This window comes from Leucoraja erinacea, chromosome 18, assembly GCF_028641065.1.
Source record: "Leucoraja erinacea ecotype New England chromosome 18, Leri_hhj_1, whole genome shotgun sequence".
In the NCBI taxonomy this organism is placed as follows: Eukaryota; Metazoa; Chordata; class Chondrichthyes; order Rajiformes; family Rajidae; genus Leucoraja; species Leucoraja erinaceus.
Window position 1 is genome coordinate 34,103,227 of NC_073394.1, and position 25,470 is coordinate 34,128,696.

Below are 25,470 nucleotides of genomic sequence, written 5' to 3' on the forward strand. Positions count from 1 at the left end.
AGCAGTCTTTCCAGGTGAGGCAGAGGTTCACCTGCACCTCCTCTAACCTCATCTACTGCATCGGCTGTTCCAGGTTCAAATTCAATACATCAGGGAGACCAAGCGCAGGCTCGGCGATTATTCGCCCAACAATTCCGCTCAGTTCGCACTAACCAACCTGATCTCCCGGTGGCCCAGCACTTCAACTCCACCTCCCATTCTGAATATAACCTTTCTGTCCTGGGCCTCCTCCATTGCCAGAGTGAAGCCCAGCGCAAATTGGAGGAATAGCACTTCATATTTTGCTTAGGTAGTTTACACCCCAGTGGTATGAGCATTGAATTTCAGATAGTCCTTGATTTCCCCCTCCTTCCCCTCCCCTTCCCAGCTCTCCCACAAGCCGACTGTCTCCACCTCTTCCTTTATTTTTCCCGCCTCCCCGACATCAGTCTGAAGAAGGGTCTTGACCCGAAATGTCGCTTATTCCTTCTCTCCATAAAGGCTGCCTCACCCGCTGAGTTCCTCCAGCATTTTAGTCTACCTTTAGTTTTTCCAGCATCTGCACTTCTTTCTTAAACAAGGCATTATGTTTTGCAAAAGCACTGAGGAAAATGTGTTGATGTGGGAGAAGTCTCCTAAAGTTTTGTGGAGGAAGTATATCTATTTTTCTTCATAAATATAGTTATAACACGAATGTTCACAAAACGTATTTTCATATATTTGCCGAGAGACAGCAAGCAAAGTATCAGAGTGGGAGATGAATTTGGCTACTGCTCAACTAACTCCATGAATTACTCTGAACAATCACTGAAGTAATGGCTGCTTTGAGGTCCAGTTTATAATTGACTGGTAGGAATTTGTGAAAGCTTCTCCATCAGAAAGGAAGGCTCAACTTGTTCCTGCTCCAAAGGTTGTGTCAGTGTTTGGATTTGAACCTGAACATGTGCAAATTTGATCCTCACTTACAAAATATCCAACTTATGATCCTCACTTATGAATAAGTGAAAAAAATCACTGTTCACTATATTCAACCTAATTGCAAAATGGAAAACGTGCGACTAACTTCATCTTGAACATTTGACGAAAATTTGGAAGGGGTCACTTACCAGAATAAGTGGAACTTAAGCCAATTAAAGCTGCCCTTGTCATGACAAATAGTTATATTATCAGATGGAATTCATGGCTGTCAGATGGAACTATTGGGCACCATTATTAAGGGCCTGTCCCACTTACGCGACCTTTACAGGTGACCTCCGGTACCCGTGATAGGTCGCCAAAATTTTCAACGTTGAAAATTCAGCGGTGACCAGAAAGACTCTACGACTCTTTGGAGACCTCTCACAACCATAGGAGACCTCTCACAACCATACAGGCGACCCCTGGCGACATGTCGCGGGTGACCTCTCACGACTATAAGAAACCCCTCACGACCACACAGCCTGTATGGTCGTGTGAGGTCTCCTAAGGTCGTGAGAGGTCTCCTAAGAGTCGTAACGTCTTTCTGGTCGTCGCTGAATTTTCAACATGTTGAAAATTTTGGCGACCTATCATGGGTGCCGACAGTCGCCTGTAGAGGTTGCGTAAGTGGGACAGGCCCTTGTTTTTCTGCTCAGAAAATTGATGGGAGCCTTATTGGGCACTTTGTGGTAGTTTGAGGGAAAGCCAACCATGTGGTTTCATTAAAGTATGAAAGGAAATTGATACATCAAATCTCACACATAGAAGTACCTGTAGTAAATAAGGGAGAAATACATTCTTAAAATTGCAGGTGTAAATTGGAAAATAATACTGTACTATTATGATTTTTCAAGTAACTATAATTTATTGCGAATTGCAGGTAATTTGCAAAGAAAGATCCCAGATTCCAACGAGGTGGATATATTTACCAAGATTGCAGAAATTAACAAACGATTGGGTAAGAATCATAATATGCATTTTTAGGAAATTGTAACTGACTGCTTAGCTAAATCGATGAAAGTAAAATTGTAATGTGAATGCAATGACTGCAGCGTCATGTCAGAAGAGCCATTGGCATTTATGTTGTATCTTTCATGTTCACTCTCAGATGTCCAAACACACTTTAGGACTAATAAAAGTATAATGCAGGAAAAGTAGTGACCAATTTGTGCAAAGTAAAATCTTACAAAAAGCTATGATATGCTGTGGTCTCTAAATTTATTTACATTTCTGCTGCCATGCAAATACATTTTGATTGCTTTGAGTGTGCATCATGATAAAACTATAGATCTTGTGCAGACTGCAAAACTATGAATATACGGTATGTTGCACATGTACAGAGGGGACATTTATAGCATATGCACAGAAGACCTTAATCATCATTTCCGCTATGGTGATTTTGAACATCCACCAGTGAAAGTGGATCAAACTTTTCTAATTATTCAAATGTTGAGCAATACTTAGAAGAGGCAACTTTAATATATACTCATTTCATAGCAGCAACCCTTTTTAAAAAGCTCCTCTATCACTTCACTAGGCATGCAATGGAGTACATAGAAGCATAGAAAATAGGTGCAGGAGTAGGCCATTCGGCCCTTCGAGCATGAAACCGCCATTCAATATGATCATGGCTGATCATCCAACTCAGTATCATGTACCTGCCTTCTCTCCATACCCCCTGATCCCTTTAGCCACAAAGGCCACATCTAACTCCCTCTTAAATATAGCAAATGAACTGGCCTCAACTACATTCTGTGGCAGAGAATTCCAGAGATTCACCACTCTCTATGTGAAAAATGTTTTTCTCAGCTCGGTCCTAAAAGATTTCCCCTTTATCCTTAAACTGTGACCCCTTGTTCTGGACTTCCCCAACATCGGGAACAATCTTCTTGCAACTAGCCTGTCCAACCCCTTAAGAATTTTGTAAGTTTCTATAAGATCCCCCCTCAATCTTCTAAATTCTAGCGAGTATAAGCCGAGTCTATCCAGTCTTTCTTCATATGAAAGTCCTGACATCCCAGGAATCAGTCTGGTGAAACTTCTCTGTACTCCCTCTATGGCAAGAATGTCCTTCCTCAGATTAGGAGACCAAAACTGTACGCAATACTCCAGGTGTGGTCTCACCAAGACCCTGTACAACTGCAGTAGAACCTCCCTGCTCCTATACTCAAATCCTTTTGCTATGAAATACATGGGTATTTTGAGCTGCCATAAAAGTAGGGAACTCCAAAGTGACAAATGTCTTAATTGCTTCAGACTTTGGCAGTGTTCTTCCTCAGTGAGAGATGGACCATGGAGTCATTAGGCGGATGGACATGTCCACGGTTCCCAAAGAAAGGGGATAGAAGAGCTCATCCCTACACACCCATCCCCTCAAGAATATATAGGGATTCACCCCCCTACAGCCAGCTATCTCAAGAGCAAGGCACCTGCAGGCGAATGTTGTAAAAGCTTGGGAAATAGAGGCCATTCATTTTCTTCAGATATGGTTCCAGCTATTTACTGTACCTACATTGATCCATAAACTTTCTTTTAGTGTAAATGAAGATCAGTGACACCTTCAACTCCATAGCTTCTGGACTATTCCTGACAATGGCAACTGTTCCAAACCATGTCATGAACTGCAGCTCACTGCTGTGCTATATTTGCACTTATGGAAAATATTTATTTTACTTCGGAGTCACGTAAGTGACTACGTGAAGAGCCCCGCTCGTGCGCATGCGTGTCATTATCGTCGTTCACATGGTGAAGTACTGGACCAGCAGGCACGCGCTCCTGCCAGCGGTAAGTTTAAACTAAAAGGCAAGGTTACTAGTTACTATTTCTTACCTGTGTTTGATTCCGTGCAGGAACCTCTTTTTACAGAGGTTTCCTGTCGGTGTTTTCGCGAAGGCCGACGAGGAAACCAGCTACGGGCTGTGGGGAGACCCCGGTGCTAACTGCGAAAGCGGGTAGCTGTGGAATGTCGGGCTCGCGATCTCAGTCACTGACAACACGGTCAGTGACTTCCAGTTGCGCTGGGGAAATATCCCATTTGGGTGGCACTGCATCACAGCGGTAGAGTTGCTGCCTTGCAGTGCCAGAGACCCGGGTTCAATCCTAGCTACTGGTACTGTCTACAGAATTTGTACGTTCTTATTGGACAATGTGAGTTTCCTCTGGATGCTCTGTTTTAGAACGGTAGTGCCAGGAGGGTTGTAAGATATACTGGTGTTCCCGGGGTGGGGGAAATCCAGCAGCAATGAGGCTCCCAGACCGCAGTGGTCCCCAGGATATGGGATAAAACTAACCAGAATGGTCAGCCCTAGTGCCGGGATGGTTCTCCTCCGGTAAGGTATACAAATTTGGAGGTTGGCCAGGATGGAGCTCCTAATGGAGAGGATGCTCCATCTAGATATACTAGGGAGTTATGTCAGCGCGGGCCTATGGGAGAGCCCGCGCCAGCAGCGCCTTGGACAGGGCTGCTTAATGTTGATGCCTAGTCTATGGCAGCGCCGACCGATGGGGGAGCCGCGCCAGCAGCGCCTTGTAACAGGGCTGCTTAATGTCTTCCTCTAGGAGGAGGAGAGCATAGCGGGTCAGTATAAGTCTGACGCCGAGTCTGAGGGTATAGCTGTGGAGCATACCCCAAGGGATGAAGGGCACGTGTCAGAAGTACCATTCCTGGCAGCAAGGTTTGCCATTCCAACACAATGCAGTGAACACCGCTCAGGGGGACATTAGAGACAGCCGCCAAATCTTCTATTCAGGTAAGACCTATTCAACAGGGAAAACCTGGAGGACGAAGCATAAGCTGTTGGACCAGTCAAGGCCAACAATGAGCAAAGGTTCATCGTTTCATCGGCAGTAAGCGGTTCACTGAAGCAGGTGGCAGCATGAAAGCTGGCCAGAGGCTCCACGCACTCTGCCAGTTCTACTCTACAACTAAGGACCACTTACAAGTTGGTAAGATTTACACTTGGTTGCACAATACACAAATGATTAAGACATTATCATCTCCTTAGAGGCATCTAACCATGTAAAATTGGACAATACTAGCATTCCAAGCAGGTCGGAATTGGGCCAGAATTGTGTTTTGAGGCTCATTATTTTTGGCCAGGATTGCCTTCGAGACAGGCTGGGAAAAATGGGCAGAATTGTCTTTTCAAGGCAGGTCAGAATTGGGGCCAGAATTGTCTTTCGACACTGGGTCAGAATTATGGCCAGGGTTGTCTTTTAAGACAGGGCAGAATTATCAGATAGGCTCGTAAATCGGGTCAGAGTTGCCGTTCAAGGCAGGCACAAAATGATGGCATGCGTGGCCTGTTCATTATGAAAGATGGCTGATTAACAACTGATTTTCACAGGGAGTTCCCATTTACAGGGATCATCGGAGATATTTGGAGGAGGCAATTGCTATGATAAGGCAATAATAACAGTATGATGACAATAAGTATTTAAAGCGGACTACTCAGAGTTCAAAAACACTGTGATGACTTGTCTGGATGATATTTTAACGCCATATTTTTGCTAAAATCCACAGTTTCAGTCTCAAACTATATATAAGAAATTGGGCTCCTCTATCCAATTAAAATTAAATTGTTACCAAATAGACTTGTTGGTCATTGGGATTTACCTTAGCTATTAATTGGCCTATGACGCCACCCTGGGCAACAGATTGGAGTTAATAGAAATCTGTAACACCCTTGTTGTTATAATCAGCCTCTATTCATTAAGGCTAATTGGCAATATAATAGCTGTGATTCAGCTGTGCAAGTGGGAGAACTGACATGCTAAATGGCAAACTCTAAAAGGGCCATGTAGGTCATTGTTAATACACCTATGCTATTACTAGCTGAAACTATCAAAGTCACAATGATGGACAAACAGTATTCAGAATTGCTCCAGCAGTTGGTCAGTAAATATTTCAGTTATATTGCAAAATAATGCTAATGGCCCTAACATGGGAAATTGCTGAATGGCATCTCCAGTTTGGAGATGGATGAGATTTGCATGAGTTACCAATTCTTCAGTTATTGGTATCAACTATCTATAGACCCTACGTACATTCTATGGGTTAAAGAGTGATTGAGCGAATATGCATAATCTGCATGCTCAACTTCAGGTTGATACACTATGATGGTGGCATATGTTAGTCAACCAAGTAAAAGTATCCTGTAATAGTTTACCTAATCTCATTTGCCTCTGGTGTATCATCAAGTACAGATCAATGACAACACAGAATGGGTGTTGGATCACACAGTATTTATGAATTTCTGGTTATGGAACACCGAATATCGATATGTTGCTTTCATGCTTATTCACAGGTTGCAAAAATATGTGGCATAACAGTGGCGAAAGATACATTCTCGCTACAAGGAGGAGGAATGGTCTTTTATATCTTCCTCCATTTTGCCTAGTCAGTCAGGTCTTCAAATAAAGTCATCAAGATCCCGCTTTAGGTTTTTCCTACTGTCTGATTGACCTATGCAGCTTAGATTCTCGATTTGTCGGGAGTAATAATACAACCTTATACGGTTATTCTAAACGTAAATGTTGTTGGTTCAGGCTGTGGCTCGTGAAATCAGCCCAGCATGATAAAATCAATTTATGCTCTGTAGATTCTGAATAGACTGCCCCTACGGCTTGGGTTGTCACACTTATCCTTGTATGTGTTCATTCCAGAGTGCTGAGATAGCACCAAAAAAGGAAAAAGCAGTACATTTCTTTTTCAGGAGATGGGAAGTGTTGTTTAATGCTAATGTTACATTTAAAACGGTACAGGTTATTGACGTCTTGGAGTTCATTTTAAATGGTCTTTTGACAATAATTGAGTTATAGGACCATTAACTGTGCCAACGTGCTTTCCCATCATATTTGCTGCAGCAAACGGGACCCACTCTGTCGGGTTCACCCCGGATATCGAGTTTGTAAAGGATATCTTTAACACAAGTTCTCCCAGGGCAAGTACAATGCAGTATGGGATATTGACATTGTGTTAACACTATAACAAAAGGGGGCTCCAGTTACATCTTTAGGTTTGGCCGCCTCTCATAAGGCCCTGGCCCTGGTTTAGCGCAACACTCGCTACATATTGCAAAGGGACAGGATGATTACATCTGTAAATAATATACATAATATTTTATGTTTATAATTACTTAAGCACAGCAGAAGGGGTGTCAGGTCTCAAAATAGTTCAAGGAATACCCAGGGACCTTTAGCTATGTGAGGGCACACATATACAACAATGCGTCAAGGTCACCAAGAACCTTCAAGGCTCTGAACTTGCAATGCTTGTTAATACAAAAAACTTTATAAAACGTATTTGGTTAAACCATTTCCAGGTGATAAAACGGGGTTGATTTATGCATGAGTAGATATTGATTTCCAGATCTCACTGCACCAGGGCTGCTACAACATCAGCAGCAAGGGTTATTTACGTTCCGCTGGACCACATCCTAACGGTTGCGGCATGGTCAAAGGAACGATTTTCCAAACATTTTATAATAACCCATTGCCAGACCAAGGGTATTTGTCAACTCTATTTTACGTTTTATTTATAGTTCCACCCGGATGAGTGGTGTTACTATTATTATTACTTCATTTAACAGAATCAGCATGTATTAAATCTATGTCATGACTGTATGCATTATGAATGTTTCCCTCATCTGTCAATGAAGCAGCTGTGGTTGTGTAGACTCGTTTCTCACGGCATGAAATCACAGAGCTTTAAAATCTTCAAGTAGTCACTCACGTGACTCCGAAGTAAAATAGTAAGATTAAACGAGAACTTACCAGTTTGAAGTTTGATCTTTATTTTATGGTGAGTACGTACCCTCCACTCACAACCCTCTCTCACAAAGGTTATCTGGTAGTTCTAGGTTTCTGATCTTACTATGATACTTCAATTACTGTTATCTGTGATTTCACACCGCTGCTTTGAAGATTGATGCGCGCGAGCGGGGCTCTTCACGTACTCTCCAACGTAACTCATCATAAAATAAAGATCAAACTTCAAACTGGTAAGTTCTCGTTTAATCTTACTATTATATTTACTATCACCTTTGCCATGATTAGAAATCAGCAGTCATAGGCAAATTAATATGAAATTGCAGGATTCTTGAAAGTCCATTATTCATTTCAGTCCAACTTATTTAATCAGACTTTATCCTGCACTAAATGTTGTAATCATGTAAGTCTTTGACTGGATAGCATTCAACAAAATGCTTTTCACTGTATCTTTGTACACATAACAATAATAAACTAAACTGTGAGCTCCCTACATGAATGGTGAATTCCATAGGAATTCTGGGGACAAAGGCTCCTATATCCAAGTGGTCCATATCCTGGAAATGAATTTTGATTGTAGCTTATGTCTCCGGTCGTGCGCTACGACTACCAGTTTCAGCACTTAGCCGAAGTGAAGGGTTGGATCTTGAGGATAACATCAATCTCTCCTTACTTGGCTCCATGTATGTGTCAAGGTTCCAGATAGAGGTGCTGAGTGATGACACAATCAGAGCTACGGAGCCATCTGGAGTCCATGAGAAGTGATAAACAGTAAGAGCACAAGATGACATTCAATTGCCTTTACTGGAAGGGGATGCCTATAGAGCCCCATTGAGATGATGGAATACTTTATTATCTGCTGTATGCTGTATAATCTGGTCAAACACAAGCTCACTAGAGGAGGTTCATGTCACTATACGATGATAAAAGGAATCTAGTATACATTCTACTGAGTAGTCCTGAGGACGCCAGTCAGGTTCTGTATTACGATAGAGTGATTATATTTGGTGAATTGATGGTAGATGATTACACTACATGGTTTTGGAATAGACCAGGTAAAGTTCATGTTGGCACTCCAATGTCTGCCTGTGAGTATTTACATCAAGAGCAATAGGTGTTACCTGTGCTTGTATTCACATTGCTGCAATTACAAAGAAAGCACATCATTACCTCTACTTTCTTAGAAGATTTGCTATGTCACCAAATATGCTGGTGAACATTCACAGGTATGTGATAGAGAGCTTACTTACAGGTTGCGTCACGATTCTGTAAATCAAATTCACAGGAATGAAGAATCATGCAGAATGTGGGTGACATTGCCCGGTCCATCACAGATACTGATTTCCCCACCACAGCACTGCTTCAAAAAGTCAACTAATATCATCAAAGACTCACTCGACCCTAACCATGTTTTCATCTTGCTACTGTCATCGGGATTGAGGTACAGGAGCCTAAACACCGTGATGGTTCAATAATAGTTTCTTCCTAGCAACCATCAGACTCTTGAATTGTGCAACACTAATTACACCTACCTCAGCAACTATGACCTGCCATGGACTTTGTTTTGCCTGCTCTACGTACTTTGATTTTGCACTATTATGGGTTGGTCACTGAGTGCTACTGATTATTCATTTATTGTATTGATTATTAAATATTTTTGTTATTGTATTAATGGGCCTGTAAATCTGCAGCACGTAAGAATCTCATTGTTCCATTGCCAGTGCATATGACAATTAAACCTATTGACAAAATCTTACAGTGTTATTCTGAAGAAATAGATGAGACCCTTTGCGCCTCATTTCAGTCTGGACTGTGTAACTTGAATGAAGTTAGAAGAGTCAAAAGGGAAGTTATTGAGGGTAAACCAGATTTGAAAGGGTGAGGAGAGTGCTAGATATGGGGAACTGATTGAGTATCTGTTGAAGGGTGGATTAGGGGCCCTGAGCGATTGAAGGTGTAAAGGGACTAGACATACATGGTAAAGATGAAGCAGTGGGGACCGAGGGATTGAAAGCTTTTAAAGTGTTGAAGAGCATGTATGGTGTCTTGTATGTAGGTCAGGAGGGACTGGACAAGGAGGGGTGGGTGGGGGGGGCAACAAGATGGAATTAAGGTACTTGGAATTTAGGTCAATGGGGCAGGAGCAGGCAGCCTGCCTGATTCTGTCTGCCAGTCCTGTTTGTGGATTTTGGGAAGGAGAAATGGGCAGTACGAGTTGAGAAACTATAAGGTTGGAGGCTGTCAATGGGGAGATTGCCTGAGGTAATCCTCAAGACATCTTCATTGACTTTCCCAAGTTTCTTAGTCTTCATGTATTTTTCCATGGTAAAAAACAGAGAAATATTAATTCAGGATCTTTGTCCATCTCCTGTGGCTTCACACATAATTAAATTAATTATTGGTTCTGTAGAGATGAGTGCCACACACTTGATGTTTTGTTCAGACACTGGAAGCATTGCTCATTCCAAAGATGAAGCAGATGTATCCTGACCTCAGGAGGCAAATGTTCTTTGCATTCGGGCCCTAAGTTAGCATATGTTGCATGACCTCATTTAAATAGTTCTCTGTGCTTGTTTGAAAAGGGCAGGTAATGTTTTTTTCTTGATTACTTAATTGTTAGGAAGATCTTTTCAAGGTTTTTAAAATAATATTTAAATATGAACAGCTTTTAAATGTCTTTGATCGTCAGTGAACTGTCGAGGCAACAGGGAGATTGTGTATAGGGCCTCAGGATCCCGTGGTTTGCTTTTTTTGTAGACCGCTCCAGCTTAGAGGATAGCTGCAGCATTGAGGCATCAAGGGCGATCTAAGGAGTCCATCTATATCTGATCCAGGCACATAGTTGTTCTCCATGTTCTGTTTCCCACATGTTTGACTGAAATGAGTGCAATTATGTGCTCATTTAGTGGATTATTTTTATTCTCTGGAATAAATTGTCCTCAGCGAACAAACAAGTGATCTTAATATATTTTTATTTGCCACCTAGATATATAGACCAGAATCTGTAAGTTACAACAATGTTCTCTGCAGACTAGGGAAAGACACATCATGTAAAGATAATGAGCACTCTAAAAACGTTTGGTATTAGTTTAAAGAGGCCCCTGGGGTCCAGCAATTGTGATGTGATTAACCAGCAAATGAGAGTTTTTGTTTAACTGGAAACCTGGAAGTACCTTCAGTTATCTTAGTTAATATTTGGCAGAATGCTTATGATCTAAGTAGAAAATGAAATAAAAGAAAACTTTATTTTAGAATCATTTCTATTGAGCCATTCAAATGAAATTAAAAGACAAATTGAGCAAATTAGTTTCTGTGGGTCAGATATTTTGCTTAGCCATATACGTAAATAAAATTTGCAGAACTCTGGTAATATAGCATGCGGATTTGATAATATTTAATAATAGACTCTTTTGTAAATACCTGAAACTCAAACCCCTCACATTTATCTTAATTTAATTGGAGAGGATTGCAAACAGCTCAGAATGTGAACGTGTGCCAAAGCACAGTCAGTCAATTCCTTGTTGGGATACACATATATAAAAATCATGACGTTACTGTGTTCCATGAAGGAATGAAAGCAAACAAATTAGTCGTTTGTTGTCATTGCTGCCATAAAATTGAGGCCTTAAACTTTAGACAAGAAAGTAGCTAAGGAAAACTAAAAATCAATTTTTACTCATGTGTAATTGACCTTTACACCCCATCCAGTATGATATTTCTTTTAACCCCAAAACAAAATTTTAACATTGTCAAACATGTTTCAATGAACTTGCATGAATGTGGGATGAAATCAAGTAGTAGTTCAAATCTGGAGATTAAAAAGATATATAAGAATATATGGTTCTCAATCAGTTACTCTATTGATGTTTTTTCAAGGAACATCATAATTAGGTTGAAAATTACATAGCTGATGAAACCATGACATTGAAGAAATAAACTTTAATCCAAATTGTTTAAAGTAGATCATTTAAAATCAAATTCAATAATTGTTCATTACTTGCTTAAAATGTTAGTTAACTGCCTAACCTGCTGAAATTGGAATTCCCTGTTTTAACTTTGAATTTCCAGCACCTACATTATTTTACTTTACTATCAACATAATTTTGCTGTTGAAAAGGGAATGTTTATATTTTGTAGGCTCATCAAAATCTTTTGTTGAATATGGAGATATTGCAACAGGAAATTCCAAAAATGCCATTAAGTGTCTCCGTGGTCCTAAGTCTTGTTTGTGGCCTCGTTCAAGAGATGGAAATGTTTATATACCATACACACTTGATACTTACTTCAGTAAGTCATACTGCTTTTGTTAATATTTGGTCTGGATAAAAAAAAAAAATTATTTGTTGTGATTAAATAGTATGTAGCAAATTAATTGTTTTAAACCCGGATTTATTACGTGTTGCTTCTAGTTCCTACTGCTATAATATATAAAGTATATGTTAAGGTTTTGGTATTAAGGTATGATTCAAGGCTTTGAACTCAATTTGCTTACAATAGGGTGAACACAGATTTAGCAAGTGATTTGCAAAATTATGAGACTTCAAAATTCCCTGAGTGGGGACAGATGGCAATGTAAACTGTATGTGAATGGAATGACCTGCCGACCCATCCCTGGCTCCCACTGTCTCCCCGGCCGTTTAGAGCCCCTGCTTCCTTCCCCCACTCCTGCCTTGCAAGGTGCACCAGCGAGCCCCTCTCATCTGCTGCTGTTTCTTGCTGTCAATGGTCTGAGGAAATGTCTTGATGTCACCTATCCATGTTCTCCAGAGATCCTGACCCGCTGAATTACTCCAGCAGTCCTGTTGTCTATTAACCATCATCTGCAGTCATCGGCAGTAATGTTCATCACTCCCTCCGCTATAGTCTGTTATAACAAGGGCTTACTATAAATGGACGGAAAATCATTGTTCAACCAGTATTGTAGTAATGCCTTATTCTCAATGATAATAGACACGATTTCAATGTATACATAAGAAAGCTTAATTGATAATAATGCCCATCAAGAAATATAAAAAGGACATTTAAGTGAAAGTTCAGGAACAAATGCACTAATATGAAGGTATTTAAAGACTAAAATATTTTAAAGGGTTGGGCTGTTCCAGATCACTTCAACTGCATATTTTGAAAACCCTCAGATATTTTGTGGTAATAGTTTAGTTAGCAAATATGAAAAAAGGAGCTGTGGTCTGATACTGCACATTTCCTTCAAAACAAATTCACCACCAGTTATTGCTTTCAGCATATTGGGCAGTTTTGTAATCATGCTGGCTTTGATTTCAATGATTCAATTATGTGACATTTATCAAGCGACCTTTCTTATCTTGAGCTACCTATCTCCTTTGATTATGAAAATAAATGCCCATTAAGAAGACCAACCTCATCCAACATACCTCTCTTGAGAACAATGTATTTCAGCGTGGATCAGGATCAATATTTCCATTGCTACCATTGTAATGTTCTGCAGGAAGATCTCCAGTCATAATTTTGTGCTTTACTGATCACATTGACATAGAAAGGTCCTTTAGCAAGGAATTTCTAAGTGGCAATGGCAGATTTCTGTCATATCCAAATTTGCACGTTATAACTGCACAAGAAAGTCACCCATGCATCGTACTTGTGACAAAATGATTTCAGTGAGGAGCAAATATATCAAGTGCTGGGATCCACCAGCTTTTCTGACTCCTCACTAATTCAACCAATAATTGAATGCACTTGTGTCCATAAAGGATCCTTTTAATAATTCCAAACTTTTAAGAACTTTTAATGCCATATTTCCAGACAACAGACATAATGGCTTTTTCCTGAGAAAACTGGACCTGGATATTTTCAGCAGCCAACCACAGTACCAAAGCACTGGTCCAAGAGAAGTCTTCTGTTTTTAACAGGAAAAGCTATTGCTCAAGTATATCTCAACTATCTCTCTCCCAGTGGAGAGCTATTACTTGAATCAAAGTGTGGATACCATCCTACTCGAGGTGTAGAACTGATGATTGACTGGGCAGCAGTGATACCTGCATCACTGAGCTCTGAATATATACAACAGGCAACTCGAAGCTTTGGAAAGGTATCACTAACATTCTGTGCAGAATTATTTAACTTTACTGGAAGGATAAGTGAACCAATGCCATGGTCTTGTAAGCTACGAGCTCCAATAACAAAGCCCCAATTATACTCAATTGACTGTGTTGGGTCGGTTCTGTCTTTTGCATGCCCAACACCAGCACTCTGAAGAAGGGTCTCGACTCGAAACATCACCCATTCCTTTTCTCCAGAGATGCTGCCTGTCCCGCTGAGTTAATCCAGCTATTTGTGTCTACCAGATTCCTTAAACAGCTGGACTATTCCCAGCCATGTCACAGGAAACAATTAACAGGTGGATAAATGAAAAGATTCAAGGATGTGCTCAAAACTTCCTTGAAAAAAAAAGGACTCAGAATGAATGTGCTACAGTTGTAATTAACTTCACAAGCAAATATGTGGAGGAGCGTGTTCCCACAAAACTATCCTGGTGTGTCCAAACCAGAAGCCTTGGATGAACTAGGAGGTCCTCAATCTATTGAGGACCAGATCTCGGGCATGCACATCTGGTGATGCAGGTTTATATAGGAAGTCCAGATATGAGCTATATAAGGTCATGAGACAGGCTGAGCGACATCTTCACTATATTGGAGAGTGAGATGGGCATTCGGCAGGGCTTGCACCCCATCAGTTCCTGCAAGACAAAACCAAGTGAGAGCTCAGCATTCAACACCATCATCCCCTCCAAATCTGTTAACAAATTCCAGGAACTGGGTCTGTACTCATTCTTAAACAACTGGATCCTCAACTTCCCCATTGGCAGACTGCAGACAGTACGAATTGGCATCAATGCTTCCCACTCGATAACTATCAGCACCAGAAAGCCTCAGGTCTATGTGTTCTGTCCCCTGCTTTACTCACTCTATACCTATGACTGTGTAACCGAATACCAACTTTAAATTTGCCAACAACACCACCGTTGTTAGATGAATTCCGGGTAACGGCGAGTCGAAGTATAAGAGGGAGATTGATCATCTGATTGAATGGTGCCAGAGCACCAATCTTGCTCTCAACAAACGACCATGGAGCTGATTGTTGGCTTTAGAAGTGGAAAGCTGAGGATCCACGATCTTGCCATCATCGACGTGTGGGGAAAGTCAACAACTTCAAGTTCCTCAGCATGCATGCCGAAGTAAAGTTCCTGGACCCAGCATTTTGATGCAATCACAAAGAAAACCCATCAATGCCTCTACTTCCTTAGAAGGTTAAGGAGAATTGATATATCAACAATACTCTCTTGATTGTACAAGTGTATAGTATAGAGCATATTAACTAGTTGCATCATGGCCTATGTAATGGTAATTTCTTAACTTTCCATTGTCCAACTTTTGATTGCCATTACTATTCGGGGATGTAGAAGAGATATAGCTTACGCACTCGCCGATAATAAGAACAAATCTTCCAGTCGTTGTTTTTTGATTAATTAGTCTTTTATTGAAATAGTACAAACAAAAAAGTGATTCATATCAAATATTTCTTATTCCAATACAAATTGTAACTTCATTCTTACTAACCGTTTCATCCGTGTCGTGTAGAGTCGTGTGAGAGTGGTAAAAACTGTTGTCTCAACCATCCCTCGAGTCTAAAATGACTCCCAATCTCTGGCTACCCTAGCCTCCTCAGATATAGACACACCCATCTACGTATATAATCCCACCCATAAACATATCAAAAAAGATAAAACTAGAAATATCTAGACATGGCTATAATATACTGATTTTAGCATAAATGGCTCCTACACACCAGCCCATAATTGTTCCACGTATATAACAAAGCATTTACTAATAGACATTAAATGGAGCTATAAAAGCTTGACATATTATCAAAAACAAAAGAAATATGCAGTATATGTTAACATTCAAACTTCTTTAGTAATTCCTCTATCTTCTACTTCAGCTTCTAGGAGCAGACATATCTTTATTATCGGTCTTACCGAGATGTTGTTCTTAGTCTGAAGTCGTACTGTATGCACCAAACCTTTAGCATTTGGTATGATCTCCAATATTCTGCCCATTAGCCAGGAACCTTGTGCAGTTGAATCAACCACCAAAACGATATCACCTGGAATAAAATATCTTCTAACCCTTGACCATCGTTGTCGTACTTGGATTAGAGGCAAGTATTCTTGTGTCCACCGTTTCCAAAAAAGATATGCCATATATTGTACCTGTCTCCATCTGTGTCTAATGTAGAAATCTTCCTTCACAAAGAGCCCAGGTGGTAGTTTTGGATTGGTCTTCAACAGAAGATAATTCGGTGTAAGTGCTTCCAGATCCCTAGGATCATCAGAATGCCTGGTAATGGGTCGATCATTTAAAATTGCTTCAATTTCACAAAATAAAGTTTGCATTCCTTCATCGTTCAGAACTTGTTTAAGAACAGAGCGCAGCACATTTCGATCCATGCGGATCAATCGTTCCCAAACACCGGCGTGATGGGATCCCGCTGGGGAATTAAAATTCCATCGTATCCCTTGCTGGATTTTATCTTGAAGAAGCCTTTAAGTGCTTCTCTCACTTCTCTTTCTGCCTCAATAAAATTTGTGCCATTATCTGATCTTAAAGATGAAACTTGACCTCGTCGACAGATGAATCTTCGTAATGCATGAATGCAGGAGTCTGTGTCGAGTGTAGATGCAACTTCAAGATGTACTGCTCAGCTTGCCATGCAAGTGAAAATGACACTATACCTTTTTACAAGACTTCGTCCTTGATAGGATCGAAGTAATCTACTCTGACATCTGCAAATGGAGGCTTATTAGGTAAATCCCTCTCCAGAGGTAAGTCTGCCATTTTCTTTTCTCCAACTTTTCCACGCTGTCGTCTACACCTAACAATCTTTTATTACCTTTCCTGCAGCGGCGTTAGCTTTGATAATCCAGTATTTTTTACGAAGTTTCGGCAGCATATAATTTCTTCCTCCATGTCCGATCTGTTCATTAATATGTCGTTACAGTAGCATAGAAATGTGAAAATCCATTGAGAGAATAATAGGATGCTTAGCCTCTTCAGGCATCGCTAGTCTATTCAGGCGACCACCTACTCTCAGAAGTCCTTCATTCAATACCAGATCTAGCTTGTAGAAATGACTGCTTCTTTCGACACCATGTGCACCAGCTTCTAATGTTGACAGCCCTTCTTTGAATCTTTGTCTTTGACAGAAAGAGATAACTGCATTTTCTGTGTTAAGAAGATCATCAGTACATAAACACTGTCCGCAGTATGATGCTTTAAAGACTTGCATCTTTTTTATCAACGTTTTCCTTTAGTTTGCCAGGATCCTTTTCAAAGATACCTTCAGCAATCTCCTTCCTTTTTCGAGCCAACAGCAAGAACATTGTCCTTAGTTTAAGAAACCAAGCCACCACAGTCTTCAGCTTATTCCATGATGAGAAATGCGTAATTAAATGGTTTGTTGGGTCTAATGGATTCTTGACAATGATATTCACTGTTATGTCTTGCTTGATTTTCGGATCATTGGCTGCGATTTCAGATTCCAGATTAAGCTTTGGTCATTCTCTGTCTGGCTTACTGCTGCAGTTTTTGACTTTAAAGCACAGAATCGGTGCTGGACTATATCAAGTTCTGCATCGGAAACGTGACTGTGGACAAAAACATACGGGTTTTCCCAAACCAGAAACCCTGGATGTCCAGCCAGGTCCGCACACTCCTCAGAGCCCGCGATGCTGCGTTCAGGTCAGGTGACAGAGCTCTGTACAGGGCTGCTCGAGCCGATCTGAAAAGTGTCATTAAAAAAGCCAAGGCGGACCATAAGAGGAGCATAGAGTCCCACTTGTCCAGCAATAATACACGGGAGGTATGGCGGGGAATACAAGACATTACCAACTACAGAGGCTGTGCCACAAAGTCAGAAGACCTGAGTGTGCCGCTGGCAGAAAAGCTAAATTGCTTCTTCTCCCGCTTTGAAACATCGCAACAGCAGCACTCACCTGCTACAGCCCTGTTCCCACCCTCACCTGGCTCCTACCCCACTCACTGTCAGGGAGCACGATGTCAGACGGGTGCTCCTGGCAGTGAACCCCAAGAAGGCTACCGGCCCAGATGGAGTACCTGGTAAGGTGCTCAAAGCGTGCGCCCACCAGCTCACTGCCATCTTCACCAGAATTTTCAACCTCTCCCTGGACCAGGCAGTTATTCCGTCCTGCCTAAAATCAGCCACAATCGTCCCAGTGCCGAAGAAGTCTCCCATCACCAGACTTAATGACTACCGTCCTGTGGCCCTCATTCTGGTAATCACGAAGTGCTTCGAGAGATTGGTCCTCCAGCAAATCAAGGACTATCTACCACCAGACTTCGACCCCCACCAATTCGCTTATCGCCAAAATAGATCCACAGAAGACGCCATTACCGTAGCTCTCCACTCTGTGCTGAGCCATCTGGAGCAGGGGCAGAGCTACGTCCGGATGCTCTTTGTGGATTATAGCTCAGCTTTCAATACAATCATTCCGGACATTCTCATTGGTAAACTGGTCACTCTCGGCCTCCCCACTCTCACATGTGCCTGGATAAAAGATTTCCTCACCAACCGGCCCCAGACTGTGAGACTCGGCCCCCACCTCTCCTCCACTCGCAGGTTGAGTACCGGCTCCCCACAGGGCTGTGTGCTAAGCCCCCTCTTATACTGTCTCTACACCTACGACTGTAGTCCGGCCCACAACAACAACCGCATCGTCAAATTTGCTGACGACACTACTGTAGTCGGACTTATTTCAAAGGGAGATGAGGCAGCCTACAGAGAGGAAGTCCTGAAGTTGACAACCTGGTGCTCAGAAAACAATCTGGCTCTGAACACCAGGAAAACAAAAGAGCTCATTGTCGACTTCAGGAGGCACAGCACCGACTTAGTCCCCCTACACATCAACGGCGAGTGTGTGGAGAGGGTCAACACCTTCCGGTTTCTCGGCGTCCATATCGCTGCTGACATCTCCTGGACGGACAACACGACAGCAGTCATCAAGAAGGCTCAGCAGCGGCTGCACTTCCTGAGGGTCCTCAGGAAGCACAGCCTGGACTCTAACCTGCTGCTGACCTTCTACCGCTCGTCCATCGAGAGCCTGCTGACATACTGCATTACAGCATGGTATGGCAGCTGCACCATGGCAGACAGGGAGAGGCTTCAGAGGGTAACTAGGACAGCGCAGAAGATCATTGGATGCCCTTTCCCCTCCCTGATGGATATCTACACCTCCCGCTGCCTTAGCAGGGCAAAGAATATCATCAAAGACAGCTCCCATCCTGCGTTTGGACTGTTCGACCTGCTGCCCTCTGGAAGGCGCTATAGGTGCATCAAATCCAGGACAAATAGACTCAGAAATAGTTGCTTTCCGAAAATTGTAACTACTCTTAATTCAAATTCACACATGCACTGACTTCACAGCCCAACACCCGGACTTCCATCTGTATATATGTATATAGCGCCGCAGAATTGTGCACCTATCCCCCCCCCCCTTCTCCCTTCTGTTTTTTGTTTTTCTGTTTCTTGTTTTTTGTACTAAATTATATGTATGCACTGAGTACGAGCAGCTTTCAATTTCACTGTACATGTACAGTGACAATAAATGGCATATCTATCTATATCTATATCTATCTATATCTATATATATCTATATCTTCTCAGCCTTTCTAAATGCGACTTAATATAGCCGTTCAACTCACGATTCCTGGCTTTCGAAATTTTCAATCTTCGTTCTTCAAATAGCACAGGTCATGACCGTGTCTATTTCCCTGCAACTGGCAAATTCTTTTTTCCAGGATTTCAATCTCTTATCTCACTCATAGAGATTCAGATTTCTTTAGTTCCACTCCTAGAAACAGTTTTTACTTTAATGTAATGGCAATTTCATAACTTTACAATGTTCAACTTTTGATTGCCATTACTACTCAGGGATGTAGAAGATATAGCTTACACACTCACCGATAGTAAGAACAATTCTTCCAGTCATTGTTTCATGATTAATTAGTCTTTTATTGAAGTTGTACAAACAAAGAAGTAATTCATATCAAGTATTTCTTATTCCAATACAAATTATAACTTTTCATTCTTACTAACTGTTGCATCCGTGTCGTGTTGTGTAGAGTCGTGTGAGATTGAGAGTGAGAGTGGTAAAAACTGTTGCCTCAACCATGACTGGTTTGTTAGTTAATTGGCTTGGTTTAATTGTAAATTGTCCCTAATGTGTGGAGGGTAATGTCAGCGCAGACACGGTGGGCTGGAGAGCCTGTTTCCGCGCTGTATCTCTAAACTAAACTAAACTTGCAAATTATATGCTTGTGCAGACAAGTTAAACATGCTCTATTATATTTTATAACTATAGCCAAGGAGCAACAAAAGACTATATACGATGCCATGCAGGAGTTTGATGATCTCACGTGCATAAAGTTCATATATAGACGGCATCAAATGAACTATATTAAAATTATCGCAGGAGACGGGTAAGTTGAAGAATGCTGATATTCAAATATATTGTGTTGTGTCCACTGCAATTATTATACAAAGTCATATTTCAATAATAAACAAGCCATATTTCATTCAAAAATAATAATTTTTGACATATTTGTAAATAATAATCTTCTGATATATTTGTAAGATTAGCAAATTATCCATGTTATCAGAGAAAATAATGCCTATGTTTACAGTATAATCATTGAAAGTGATACCAGATTTTGAAGAGAGAACCTCGAAATTTCATGGAAAGGCCAGATACTTTCTGACAATGTCATCATTGGTATAGCAAAACTGGATAAAAAATTTTGACATAGCGATCCACAATGATATTACCAGAAAATTATGACTGCAAATTATAATCTAACAGCTACACTCAATAACCACTGGTTTTGTGCAGGGTTTTCAGACTGAAGCCAATCATCACGTGAAGCTGATTTGACATGCTGTTCCTTTGTTGATTAATGTTCCAGCTCAGTTCTTCTGCAAGAATTTGATGCTTGTGGAATTCTTCAGTTGCTAACTGTTATAATGTGTAATGCTGAAGAGAGTTTACACGCTACCTAATATGGCTGGCTGAATAGAACCTAGCTGAAGAGCTGGTAATTGATGAGAGAAGAAAGAGAAGACATCCAATGCCCCATGCAGACAATCGTTGGAAAAGAAAATTATCTGTGTGTTATGGAGAGCGGAAATTTCATTTCTCCATTCCAAAATAACCCACTTTACCTTGCCGTTGTTGCAACCCAAAACAGAACTTATTTGGTCACAAGGTGGAAATAGAAACCAGTGCTCTTCTTGTGAAATTTGTAAATAAAAGGTCACTTTATTATAGAAACCTATCCAGCACACTAATACAATCTTATCTCAGTGGCTGCAACATGGCAATGACAAACTGCTTCCTTTAAGTAGAGGAGCTTGAAGGTGGCTATTGAGGTTAGCATTGAAAGGTTTGGGACTAAGAGGGGCTTTGTTTCAAGGCAAGGAAATCAGTAAATGGCAACGATGGATTTAAAACGCTCCATTCTTGAAAAATGCTAGGACATCCGTGCCACACGAGTGGCATATTCTTGTGATTTGCTAGAGGACAGGTTATAAAAAATGCTGTGGTTCCCTCCAGCCATATTCTGAACACACACCAAAAATTCATTTTTTGTCCTTTTACACTTAATTTTTAATTTTTTATATTTTTAGATAAATTTGTGCTTTTTATGTCATTAACTGTCTATGCCCTTACTGTTTTAAATTGTATTTTTGTTTAGACCTGGGTTTTTGTAAAAAGCACTTTAGGTTACATACAATTGTATGAAAAATGCTATACAAATAAAGTTATTGTTATTATTTCACTCTGGATCTCAGGTGTTGGGTATCTTTTGCAAGTGATGAAAAGGAAGATCTACTGACCATCGGTCTTACCCTACATTTTGAGACTCTGACCTTTGATTCTAGATTCCCCTAGCCAGGGGAAACATCCTCCAAGCATATAGCCAATTAAACGATGTTTTGTATGTTTTATTGAGATAATGGAGCAAATTGGGCAGTGGGTCAGTGCAACAGGCATCAGTGTCTGTTAGATTCCATCCTTGTTCAGATGAGATAATCTAACAAATGCAAGTATTTGGTTTAGGGTGTGGAAATGAAGCAACGTCTCTTTAAACAAACGGTGTTGGTTGACAATAAGATTACTCCAAATATTTTATCAGAATGAAAATAATGATGTGTTTTGCCTACCAATTCCTTGCCATCACACCCAGGAAATTGCATAATTTCCTGCCCTAGCATTGTGCTTCGTGAAAATCAGTTTTCTTCTCTCTCTACCTCTCTCTCCCTCTACTTCTCTCTATCCTATGTCTCTATCCCTCTCCCTACCTCTCTCCCTACCTCATTCTCTACCTCTCCACCCCCCTCCATCCACCTCTCTCTCTCTCTCTCTCTCTCTCTCTCTCTCTCTCTCTCTCTCTCTCTATCTATCTACCTCTCCTTCCTCCCTCTGCCCCTCTGAAAATCAATTTCAATACAATTTGCACTCTCCACCTTGAAATTAAGAGATTTTACTTCGGAGTCACATGAGGAAGGGCTGTCCGTCGGCATGCGCGGCATTACGTCTGAAAGCTACGCGCAACGACCAACTGGTTGGGGCGCTGCGGCCTCCCAACGGTTGGGTTTAAAAAGCGGCAGGTAAATTTTTAAAACTTATCTGCGGTCTTTTGCGGGTGTGAAAATTGTTGTATTTTCAGGAACCCGAGATGTCCAAAGTAAAGAGACGGTCAGTGGGGAAGTCAGCTACCGAAGACCGCGGTATTCTGGGTAGCGGGCGACTGTCTCTTTCGCCGACATTGCCGCCGGCAGCAGAGCCGGCAGAAGCAGATTTGGTGCGGGAGGAGAGCACTGTGGTGGTCCCGGCGGGACGTAAAGCCAAACATAAGTCTCCCATTGACTCAGATGAGTCCGGGGAGGAGGGAAGCGTCCGTGGACAACTATCCCACATGGAGCAACTTGTGGAGAAGTTGCTCCATAATGATCTGCTCCGTAGGAGGGAGCAGTATCAGCACGGGTCTCCACAGCAGACCGTGCCAGCAGACCCTTATATGGGGTAACATAATACCTTCTCCATTGAAGGGGGAAGTTCATCAGGAAGACATTATCCTGAATCATAATATGGAAGCACAGTGGGGGAACATTCCCAGGGACGTGGAGAGGAAGTGCCACTGCAGTCATCCAGGTTCCCCATTACAACGCCACTGGGTGCCCCCCTGGATGAAGATCTGGCTAGCAACATCAATTACTTAGCAGCCCATCAGTTAAAAGACCTGGCCATGGAAGAAACCATGAACAGGTACCCCCCCACCTGCAAACTGTGCTTCCCTAAATATCCATGCTGTGAATCATGCCATCTGGGGACAGATTGGACCAGTTATGCTGCACAGTATACAAGGGTTCAAAATTGAGTTCAATTTGGAATCAGGAGATGAAATTCCAAAAAGTACTAAAATTAGTGGCTTCTGGCATCACATCATTCGCAAAAGGAGTGGAAGGAGGACTTCTCAGCGATAGAGAGCAAAACACCATTGCATTATTATGCAATGCCCATTTTGAGATTAATTGCTTGCGTAAGAACGCAATAAGGCCATCAATTAACTCAACATTTGATGTGCTATGTGTAAAGGTGCTTAGTCTGACACACTAACCTTTACTAAAGCGTTTATTAAAGCACATGGTACACACGTCCCAGCACTGGCTGCATCCAGCCTTCAGGCATACCGGGACCAAATGGGAGGAAACAAGGGGAGGATATCGTAGTTATACTGATATGATGGGGCGTGTTAATGGTGATGAGGTAGCTACATTATAGGTTGCATGCATAAACCATCTACATCCTTTCCCTTACAATTTAAACAAAGTAACAGTAATAGCAGGTTGATTATATAGCACCTGCAAAGCTAAACAAAGTCTCCGTAGCGAGCCGGAGGTTTGATAATCCGACCAGAGCGAGTGCGCACAGCACCCTCATCCTCCCCACCCGAAAGAAGAGGAGGAGGAACGGGAACAGGAACAGGAGGGAGAGAAAAGTCAGGCGGAGACCCCGGCTTGAAAGGAGAACCGAGAGGCACAGGTGAACCAGGTGAAACAGAAGGGGTAGAATGAGCAGAAGGCGGAGAGAGAGAAGAACTGACAGGGGGCGAACAGGCCAGAGAAGCGAAACCAGGAAGAGCAGAGGGAGGAAACCGGGGCAAGCGAACCGAGCGTGGCATGCAGCGGGCAGAGGGTAAGTTAGCGGAGGAGGGCTCGATACGCGATGGAGGGGTATAAGGAACAGCAGGAGGTGGTTTAGGCTCGTTGACCGTCAACAGGTGCTGGCGGCTACGCCGGTAGATAGTCCCCTCAAAGTCCACCAAGTAGGAACGTGGCGAACCGTCGACCCCAACCACGGTGGCGAGCCGGGAGAAACCGGTAGACGTCTGTAAGCGGACGACCTGGCCAGGCAGCAGTGGGGATAGAGGGCGGCAGGACTTGTCGTGCGAGCGGCGCTGGATTTCGTGCTTCTGAGTAATCCGTTGCTGGACAGCAGCAGGCTGTAGGACCCTGGGCACCAGGGACTGCTGGGCGATCGGCATCGGAGGGCGAATGACGCGGGACATGAGCCGTTGGGCAGGGGATCGCATGGTACTGTCCCTGGAGATATTTCGAAGGTTCAACAGACCCTGGTAGAAATCACCATTTGAGAGATGGGATTGTTCAAGCATGTGCTTTGCACTGCGCACAGCACGTTCAGCCAGTCCATTGCTCTGCGGGTACTCCGGGCTGCTGGTGTAATGATTGAAGTTCCACTTCGCAGCGAAAGCTTTAAACTCAGCACTAGTAAATTGACAGCCGTTGTCGGTCTGCAGCCGAACGGGGGAACCAAACGTGGCGAAGTGTCGTCGGAGCTTGCAGATGACCATCTCTGAGGTGATGGCAGGGAGAAGGTCCACCTCGAACCAATTCGAGTAAGAATTGACTAACACGAAGTACTGCTTTCCACGCCATTCGAAAATATCGGCAGCCAGCGATGACCAAGGCATGTCAGGGGCAGGCTGTTGCAGCAGCGGCTGTCGCTGCTGATGCGGGGCAAGAGAGTTGCAGTCCGGGCAGGAGGCCACCCTGGCCTTGATGTACTTCGCCATGCCCGGCCAATAGTATTGTTCCTGGGCATGCGAGATGGTGGCGTCGGCCCCAGGATGCCCCAAGTGGGCAGCATTGAAGTACAAGCTGTACAGCGAGGCAGGGACGACCACCTTGTGGCCCTTGATGATAATACCGTCGATGAGCACCAGCTCATCACGAACCAGGAAGAAAGGGTGAACGCCAGCAGATAAAGAGTTGCGTTTGACAGGCCATCCACGCTTGATGACAGCAGCAAGCTGTTGCAGATCAGGGTCGTTGGCGGTGTGCTCAACCAGGCACTGGAGCTGCTTGGAAGGGACGGAGTTCACGTTCAGTACCTGTAGGTCTTCCTGCTCGAATGGGTGTTGGTCGCAAGAGGTCCGGGGGGCCTGGGACAGCGCGTCACCCACATGCATTTCGGTGCTCCTCTTATAGATGATTTTAAAGTCAAACAGCTGCACCTGCAGCATCATCCGCTGTAGCCTGGCTGGAACGATGTGTATAGGCTTGTTAAGGATTGTCACCAGGGGTTGATGATCCGTCTCCACGGTGAACCTGGTGCCAAAGAGGAAGTCTTTAAAC

General features: G+C 42.5%; 1 protein-coding gene across 2 annotated transcripts in view; it reads left to right on the forward strand.

Annotated features, from left to right (window-relative positions):
* Positions 1 to 25,470, forward strand: part of LOC129705895 (astacin-like metalloendopeptidase) — a 165,422-nt gene that overhangs the window by 33,447 nt on the left and 106,505 nt on the right. The window contains exons 5-7 of one of the 2 annotated variants that reach the window (XM_055649791.1): positions 1,817 to 1,894; positions 11,842 to 11,991; positions 20,117 to 20,234. In XM_055649791.1, coding sequence (XP_055505766.1) covers positions 1,817 to 1,894; positions 11,842 to 11,991; positions 20,117 to 20,234 — 346 coding nt within the window. The remainder of the gene's footprint in view (positions 1 to 1,816; positions 1,895 to 11,841; positions 11,992 to 20,116; positions 20,235 to 25,470) is intronic. The other variant, XM_055649792.1, reaches the window with a different exon arrangement.